Below are 9984 nucleotides of genomic sequence, written 5' to 3' on the forward strand. Positions count from 1 at the left end.
CTTGCACTATTGACCAATAGCGTACCTCGGCTATAATCAGGTCTACTCGTTCAGCCAATAGGATGAGCCGCTCTAGAGTTAAATCTCTCTAAAGCGCTAGAAAGTTATAGACGGTCCGTGCCACGTCTGCGGCTCCCGGGAGCGAGCGGTGCTATGAGCTGGAGGCGCTGGTGAGTGGCGGAGCGCGATGAGGCTGGTGCTGCTGCTGGCGGCCCTGTTGGCCTGTGCGGGCGGCGCTCTCATCCCGGAGCCTGAAGTGCAGATCCAGGTGGTGGAGAAGCCTTTCCTGTGCAAGAGGAAGACCAAGAACGGCGACATGCTGCTGCTGCACTTCGAGGGCTTCCTAGAAAGTAACGGGACACGGTTCTATTCTACGTGAGTGTTATGTGTAGTAATTCCTATGGGTGATCAATCTATTCAGATCCATCACAGGCTGCAGGATGACTGTCTGTATGCCCAGCCTGAGTGATGCATCCTGCCTGGCTCTATCTATCTATCTATCTATCTATCGTATGGTTTGTGGATGGAAAATCTGTAGTAAGGCACAGTAGTGATGGGTGATAACTTGTTACATAGAGGAGAAAGTGGTTCTCCAAGGTCATAGCTTCCAGAAACAGCGCCACTCCTGTCCTCAGTTCGTATGTGGTATTACAGCTTCCTTCCATTGAAGTGGCTAGAGCTGGGTTGTTATGCCGCACACAAGGGGTGGTGGTAAATAATAATAATTGGTGACAGGTTCCTTTAAAAAAAAAAAAAAAAAAAAAAAAAAAAGTGTACTCACCTGGCCCTATACCTCCAGCAGTGCTCGATCCTAGTTTCTACATACTAATTGCATTTTACCAGATCACGTGTTCTTATTAGGTAAGTAGTCTACATTCAGGGATACACCAGCATGCCAACATATACCAAGCTAATACATTCTTCTAAATGAATCAAATGTAGACAAACAGTATGGGGAGATTTATCAAAGGGTGTAGAATTTAGACTGGTGCAAACTGGCCACAGCAACCAATCACAGCTCAGCTTCCAGCTCTGGTGAAAGGAAAGCTGAGCTGTGATTGGTTGCTGTGGCCAGTTTGCACCAGTCTAAATTCTACACCCTTTGATAAATCTCCCCCTATGTGCACACTGATTTTTAATTATTTTTTGCCTTACATATAACATCCCTTTTTATGCCAAATTGAGATTGGTCCATTGAAATTAATGGATAAAACAAGGATACATTGCAGAGTATGTCGGCATTCTGATCTCAGCTAATTATTTAATGTGAGCAATCCCTCTAAGGGTGTCAGTCACTCTTCTGGCCAAAGGCAGCATTATGCCTCTGTTTTTATGGTCAGCATACCCTGATGCTAAAAGGGGCCTAAAATCTGTATGGATTTGTGCAGGCCCCATTCTGATGAATAGAACAGTCAAAAAAAAAAAAAGATTCTGCAAAATATTTGTTAGGTGTGAATGTGCCCTAATGACTGTAAAAGTAGCAAAGGGTAAAATCCCAGTTGCCTGTGCAAATGTACATAAAATCTGGCGACGTTTCCCTTCCATTTGCTGCAGACGTTGTCCATACACATCTAGGAGAATGCTGTGGAGTTATCTCAGGTTTCACCTCTTCTCATGTTAGAGTGAAATGCCCACATGTAACATCCTGCTGATGTTGTGGGGAGTGTACAGCAGGAAATGTACTGTCACTGGAGAACGTACGGCCTCATCACTGTTATGTAACCTGCAGGTATGCGGAAAACAACAATCAGCCTGTATGGTTCACACTTGGTATTCGAGAAGGCGTTAAAGGCTGGGACAAAGGCCTCAAGGACATGTGCGCTGGGGAGAAACGGAAGCTGATTGTCCCTCCTGCTCTGGCGTATGGGAAAGAAGGGAAAGGTAACTTTCTCCACTTTGTAGTACTATATGTGTAACACTGTCTGCAGGTATACTCTTCACACAGCAAAGGAGGAAAATTCTGGGTCAGTATTTGCAAAATCTGCATCTGCAATCCATGTGGTGTTTTACTGAAGAGGAGTACTGTACAATGGTGATCTACATGGGGCTGAGGCCACAAACTACACCTCCACTGAGTAAGCTGTGTACAGACGCTGAAGCCAGGGATGCTGGGAGATTTTAGCTCTGGATGAACTGTGTAATATTGTGTAAGAAGTTACTTTTCAAACACTCTGCCAAGATCACAGGTTTATTTGAAAATGCTGGCTGCAATCTGCACTAGTTTGGTAAAATGCCCATTAAAGAAGCAATCCAGTTGCAGGCTGGCACATACTCTTACCAATGATGATCGGTGTCTCATGGTGCAGTCCTACAGTGCCGCTCGGATCCCACTGGCACCCACGTGGACCCTTCAGCTCGGGAGGCTGGAGTCAGGGTCTCCAATGTAACTCTATGCTAGCGCTTTCACAGAGATGCATTGGAGAATTCAGGACTTCAATAGACCTGCAGAAAGAAGAGGATGAGAAAAGCTGGGACGTCACTGCCAGCGGAATCTGAGCTGCGTCATAGGACTGGAACAAATGTGCAACGCAGGACATCGGTAATCATTAGTTAGTATATGTGCCAGCCTGCAGCTGGGGGAAGAATAAAAAAAAAAATGGACTGCTACTTTAATGTGTCCCTGTAATTTCAAAACTTCATAGTACGTTAGACCTAGGGCTGTCCTGAGGGTAGATGGCAGCCTGTGCAGAATTTGCTTTTAGTCACATTACCCTGCTCGCATGTAGTGTCAGTCTCCTCCACAGCCGATATGTAGTATCCTGCCCCTCTGTGCAAAAAAACCCCCCAAACTCTCTACTTGCCTGCCTTATGCTGGCTCCTCTGATGTCCTTTCTTACCTGCTCTGTGCCACTCTTTCATCGGGCAGTGACATCAAACAGCAATGGAGCAGAGGTACAGAGCGGCCTCTTTTGACCACAGGTAGCATTATGCCTGCAAGCACAACAGTGATTGACAGGGCAAGGAGTCATTGGCTTATCACGCTGTCAATCAGGGCATGCCTATAGTTAAAGGAAGTCAGGTGAAAATTTTTATTACATATTGTGTAATAGGGGGCATCTTAGAACTGATACTTCCAGAGGGGTGTGATAACAGAAGATTCTCTTCGCCATCAGTGGCTAGTTCGGCACGTAGCACAAACCACATACCTAGCTGGAGGCAATTTGTATACGATGTGGGACATTTGCAAAGTAGATTTTCAAGGGTTATGTGGAAAGCAAATCTGTGTCAGTTATGCGTGTGGTAACAGTGCTGGGGGCTTCATTACACTACTTATATTTATGGGTTTTAAAGGAGTCCACGCAGCACCTAGCACTGTCCCCTTTTGATGCACTCAGTGTGGTTGCACGCCCCTAAGGCCGGCCCTGGTTATACCCCCAAAGGGGCAGAAGTGCATGGCGTACAGATTCAATGAGTTTTAGGCTACATTTACACATCTGCAATTATGGATCCGCAATTTCAGACAGCACTTTGTGATTCTGTTGTCCGCAATAAAGGACCACTACATTCCAGACAGGGCATATTGTAGTGCGGATCTGCAATTTCAAACACAGATCACTATTTTTGTGGCACGGATCATTGCCTGTTCACGGATCTGCAAGAATTGGGGATGTGTGACTAGGCACATGGAAAGCTGTTGGTTTTAAATCTTTCCCTGATTACAGATCTACATTTATGGACAAATGTTGCAGACGTGTGAATGAGGCCTTAGATTTTCAGCAAATCAGTATATACCACTATATTGGCTGTCTTTTTCTGCCCCTTTGTTTTAGTGATCAGTGACTGTCTCGGCACACACCCCACTGATCATAGTAGTTTGTTGGAATTGTAAAACTCTGTCTGAAAGTGGGTATGAAATATACAAAGTGGCTGTGGTTGTAATTCAGCACGGGCAATGTTTCTTGTAGCCAGAAATAGAGGGCAGCTACTTGTTTGGCCAACACTCACATTTCACTGTTTTGGTTTGCATGTTCACTCCTTTATACTTTTTTTTTTTTGTATAGCATTTGCTCACATTACTAGTAAAAGCCTGTAAAACTCACAAGTGTGCATGGGGGTCATCCTAACCACCCTACACATACTGCTTCTATGCCTGCACTAACTTCTTCTGTTTGTCGTACTTGATCCAAAGTGTGGTCTGATCTTACATGAATCTGCTCCTTTGGGAAAGCACGTCCACGTCCTCACAGAACTAATGCATGCGGATCCCACCCTTTTGTCAATGCATTTATTATAGCCGGTAAGCTTACTGCACAAGTTTTCTCTAAGGTTAAATGTTTTAACACTATATTTTTCTGTTTCCTAACCTGATTGTTTGAGCAAGTTTTTCCAAACTTGTATAGCTAATTTTTTTTACTGATTAGTTAGAGCACTAGACCCTCTGTCTCTAATTGGTGCCTTTTTGTTCTAGGAAAAATTCCCCCAGAAAGTACTCTAATCTTTGATATTAATCTTATCGAGATCCGAAATGGACCAAGGTCCCATGAGTCATTCCAAGAAATGGATCTGAATGATGACTGGAAACTGTCGAAAGAAGAGGTAACTTAAAATTCTGTCTACTTCCTTTAATATGTTAACTTTTTTGATTATATAGACGTGGTTCTGTGGTGTCCCACCACTGGTGGTCTTTTCTCTTCCTATGCACCTGTCGTAAAGGCTTTCTCCAGGTTGGGTGGTGATGGAGGGTGCTTTGCAGTTACACCAGTAGATGTCATTATTTTATGTTCCTATATATTGTACAGCTGAGGAAGTTCATGAGTTAATTTTTCTGTGTACCATGTGCTCCTATTGTCCAATAGGAGGTGTTCTCTACTTCTAACTTATCTCTCTTCTTCTTTCTTTGCACACTCTCTCATACCCACCACTCATAGGGTAGATTACTTAGCCCCTGTAGGAAGTTAGTTAAAGGGTGGTGGAAGCACAAAGCAGTCTTATCCAGATTCTCATGGTAGAAAGACACAGAGCAAGCGTCCTTGCTGTAGACAAGCCAGGGCCTGGCTTATGCCAGGGCCAGAAAAGAGCCTAGTCCAGACATGAGTGTGTACAGATGTGGTTAGAGACAATAGTTTGTTTTTCCAGTATACCTACTATGCAGTGCTAAGCACTCAAAGAAAGAAGAGTCCAGGAACATCCTAACCCACGCCGAGAACTAGTTTAAAAGGTGCAGGGCAGCATCCTGATACACAAGAGGAACTAGCCTGAATAGGACAAAGCTACCAAAAGAAGGTCCACGTATCCTATCTTGCAGTGCAGGTAACTGGGACACCCCCAGAAACTTAGCTTCACCCAGATAACCACGGCTGGGGCTTGTATCACCCTATTAGGATGGATCACTCAACACTGTAGAGCACAAGGTGGTCTGACACAGTCTAAACATGGGTACAAGTAAACTTCTCACGCTAAAAGTATTCTCTTAACGTTCTGTCAGAGTACATTGCTACATTTGGGTTAGGACTCCCTCAACAAACTCTTCTACTCGCAACTTTTCAAGCTCTGTTACAACTAACTCTCCTGTACTTTACTTCTCCAAGTGCCACCTCAAGCATAACCAAGTTAAGCACTAAAGTCTATGTGCAGATTTAGCTATTTTGCCATAGTGTGTTTAACTACTGAGAGACTGCACAGTAAAAGCTGTTCTATTTTTATATTACTGGGACTCTGTCATATTTTCCTCCACACTAGCACCCATACACACAAACTGCACGCCTTGGGTTATTTTTCCCCTTTCTGTGGGTGGCAGTAGCAATAGTCGGGGTGGGTCAGTTGCCACTTGGGACTGCTGTAACAAGAGCCCAAGGGACCCACTACAACTCTGCAGGTCACCAGCCATAGGGGAACACTACTGGCCATATACAAAACAGGTACCAACATTACACCTGTGTGCTGGACTAGCACTGGTGTCATGACACTACCATCACTACCCCTACACCACAGAATTGGCATCACGGTTAGCTCAACTACTGGCAGAGTACGACCGTTCCTTCTGCTTGTAGCAATAAGATTCTAAGCCTCTGTGTTTATGAGCTACTATAATGCACTTTATTAGGGCTGAACTGTTAAAATTTATGTTCTGATGGTGTTTTTCTGAAGAAACCTTTTGATGCTGCCCTACCCTTGAGTCATGGGGTGGTGCCCAGCGGCATCTTCCACCTGACCGGCCTTGCTCACTTGCGCTGCTTTTGCTATGGGAAGAGATTTATCAGTCCAAGGTCCACAGGGTAGACAGAAGCCAAAGGGGATTGCCCCAGTGCCTCATGATTCAGGCAGCATAAATGTAGTGACCGCTTACCTTTCATGTCTGTTATGCTTAGTTTTTTGTTTGCTTCTAGTTTATGATGCATTCACTTTTTCCCCAGGTCAAGGCTTACCTCAAGATAGAGTTTGAGAAGCATGGCAGCCCTGTGAATGAGAGTCATCACGAGGTTCTGGTGGAGAGCATATTTGAGAAAGAAGATGAAGATAATGATGGATATATTTCTGCCAGAGAATTCACATACATACATGATGAGCTCTGAAGAACACATTTCATTGTCCATTTTGCTATGAATGCATGGCATACGGTTATCAGCCATATTTCGTAATCTATTGTATTAGGGGTTGATGTTTTTATATAAAGCTTTAAAGGTGGTACCACGCTACATTATAGGTGGTACCACGCCTGAGATCTGACACCCCCATTGATCATCTGTTTTAAAGGGGTTATCCAGCGCTACAAAAACATGGCCACTTTTCCCCCTACTGTTGTCTCCAGTTCGTGTTTGCAATTAAGCTCCATTTACTTCAATGGAACTGAGCTTCAAAATGCCACCCAAAACTGGAGACAACAGTAGGGGGAAAGTGGCCATGTTTCTGTAGCGCTGGATAACCCCTTTAAAGCACTGTGGCCCCTTGTAACAGCTGTTTGATAGGGGTGCCAGGAGTCAAACACTGGCCTATATAATATACATATATTGGGAGATATCAACCAGTGTAAAGTGAAACTGGCTCAGTTGCCTCTAGCAACCATCAGATTCCACTTTTCATTCCTCACAGACTCTTGGAAAATGAAAAGTGGAATCTGATTGGTTGCTAGGGGCAACTGAGCCAGTTTCACTTTACACCATATTTGATAAATCTTCCCTTTTAGATTGTTTGTTTGCTTTCACTTGAGGCTGCACTAGAAACTAAGAAATGAATGGTTTGCCATGCATTTATGGAAGAACATTTTAAGATGGCTATGTATTAACCCTGCCAGCTGTGTCTTGGCAGAAAATATTACTAATGCTCAGTAGATTCTAATGAGCACTAATACCAACTCTACATCACTTCCTATTGACGGACTGAATTCTTTTTCCCTGCTAATCTTGTGCCATTGTTGGTGTCTTGTTGCATAGGTTGGGGCTACATGGTGCTTCTTGGTCACAGCAACAAGGGGTGTCCAGGTTTTAGAAAAACATGGCAGCTTTCTTTCAGAAACAACTTCTCTCCTCAGTTTGGGTGTGGATTGGTAGCTTGTTTCCAATAAAGAGAATGGAGCGGAGTTGTAATAAAGATATAAATAGCTATGTTTCTGTGATCCTGGATTACCTCTTTAAATACAAGACTCTTTCCAATACTCTTTGTCAATGTGCATCTCTTCCCTGTACTACATAGCCCACATTGGGCACCTAGAATATAGGAGCAATGAAAACTTATCAAATTATGCAATGTACAGATTCACACACTAGACTCACACACTAGACACAGCCTTCAAATGTACCTTAATTTATGCAGTCTGTCATTTCAGGATATCTTTTTAAATGTTGCATTAAATAAAGGTATAAACTGTCTTGGCTGTACTGGTTAACCATATGAAATAAAATCTTAAAGGGAGAAAGTAGATCTGGCTCCGCAGCTTCCTAATATTCTACAGGATCCTGGGCTGACTTCTGAGGAAATAAGGTAAAGATATAAAGCAGATTCTCCTCAGTGTGCAGTGAATGCAGCCAGTCTCCAGTCTCAATTGTCCTAAATAACTCACTGCTAACTAAATATTCACCGTTCACACAAAGAAAAAACACTAACAATGCCAGATACCTGTCATCTGGAGGTCAGACATAGGCTCCGATTTATCAGCTCTCTGTCAGCATCCATGTCCTAAATCATTACAGCCTCACACTCCCTGCTCAGCCAGTCAGTGACTGCACCTGTGTTCTGCAGCCATGGCATAGGATTGGGAGTGTGGTGGGGAAAATAGAACTTCTTTATTATGATCCCACCCCACACTACCCCATATTTTTCACTGTTGCCCAGATAACTTAAAGGGGTTATCCAGCGCTACAAAAACATGGCCACTTTTGCCCCACTCTTGTCTCCAGTTTGGGTGGGGTTTGAAACTCAGTTCCATTGAAGTAAATGGAGCTTAAGGAGGTTATCCAGCGCTACAAAGACATGGCCACTTTCTTCCAGAAAGAGCCCCGCTCTTGTCTCCAGCTTGGACGCGGTTTTGCTGCTCAGTTCCATTGAAGTGAATGGAGCTTAATTGCAAACAGCACCTGAACTGGAGACGAGAGTCGTGTTGTCTCTGAAAGAAAGTGGCCGTGTTTTTGTAGCACTGGATAACCCCTTAGAGACCCATGACGTATCTGATACGTCATGGTGCTGCGGGGGGGGGGGGTTCAGAGCGGCGCTGATCCCGGCAGACATGTGCAGCCGGGCAGTGCCTCTATTAGCCGGCGCGGCACTTAGACAGCTGCACTTAGAGGCTTTGCTCCATGCATCCCTGGTGTCTAGCGGGACGGATCTTCCCCCCGCGATGCGATCGCGGGGGGGAGATCCGCTCTTCTGCCCGTGCCGGGCCTCAGCGTCGGAATCACGCTGATCCCGGCTCGGCAATAGATTGCTATGGCCTGCAGCAGGCCATAACAATCTATGACCGATCTCATCGATCTTTGCTGTGTATATACACAGCATTGATCTCTATGAGAGATCAGTGCTGTCTATATACAAGTCCCCCAGGGGGGCTTCTAGTTACAGTAAAAAAAAAGTTTAAATTTTTTTTCTTAATAAAAAATCCCCTCCCCTATTAAAAGTCCAAATCACCCCCCTTTTCCCATTTTATAAATATAAATAAACAAATAAAAAAACATGTTTGATATCGCCGCGCGCGTAATTGCCCGAACTATTAATTAATCACATTCCTGATCTCACACGGTAAACTGAGTAAGCGCAAAAAAATTCCAAAGTGCAAAATTGCGCATTTTTGGTCGCATCAAATCCAGAGAAAATGTAATAAAAAGTGATCAAAAAGTCGTATATGCGCAATCAAGGTACCGATAGAAAAAACGCATCATGGTGCAAAAAATAACACCTCACACAGCCCCATAGACCAAAGGATAAAAGCGCTGTAAGCATGGGAAGAGAGCGATTTTAAGGAACATATATCTGTTAACAATGGTTTGAATTTTTTACAGGCCATCAAATAATATAAAAGTTATACATGTTATATATCATTGTAATTGTAACGACTTGAGGAACATGGATAACCAGTCAGTTTTACCATAGGGCGAATGGCGTAAATGCAAAACTCCCCGAAAACAAAAATTCCTTTTTTTTTTTCAATTTGACAGCGCCAATGATTTTTTCCCGGTTTCGCAGCATATGTTATGGAAAAATAATGCCTGTCATTGCAAAGTACAATTGGTATCGCAAAAAATAAGCGCTCATATACGTCTCTAGGTGAAAAAATGCAAGCGCTATGGACTTTTAAACATAAAGTGGAAAAAGCAAAAGTGCAAAAACAAAAATTGGCTTTGACCTTAAGGGGTTAAAGGGGTTGTCCGGCGAAAAAAAATTATTCACAGAATAACACACATTACAAAGTTATACAACTTTGTAATGTATGTTATGTCTGTGAATGGCCCCCTTCCCCGTGTCCCACCACCCCCACCCGTGTACCCGGAAGTGTGGTGCGCTATACATTACCTGTCGCGTGCCGACCACGGTCTCCGATCGTCAGCAGTGACGTCT

General features: G+C 43.8%; 1 protein-coding gene across 1 annotated transcript; it reads left to right on the forward strand.

The window, feature by feature from the left end:
• The first annotated feature begins 14 nt into the window (after window positions 1–14).
• Window positions 15–7805, forward strand: FKBP14 (FKBP prolyl isomerase 14). Its single transcript, XM_069958718.1, has 4 exons — window positions 15–375; window positions 1730–1881; window positions 4409–4536; window positions 6354–7805. The coding sequence occupies exons 1-4, from the start codon at window positions 188–190 to the stop codon at window positions 6510–6512; spliced, it is 627 nt and encodes a 208-aa protein (XP_069814819.1). The 5' UTR covers window positions 15–187; the 3' UTR covers window positions 6513–7805.
• The last annotated feature ends 2179 nt before the right edge of the window (window positions 7806–9984 follow it).

The sequence above is a fragment of the Dendropsophus ebraccatus genome, chromosome 2 (genome assembly GCF_027789765.1).
Source record: "Dendropsophus ebraccatus isolate aDenEbr1 chromosome 2, aDenEbr1.pat, whole genome shotgun sequence".
NCBI lineage: Eukaryota > Metazoa > Chordata > Amphibia > Anura > Hylidae > Dendropsophus > Dendropsophus ebraccatus.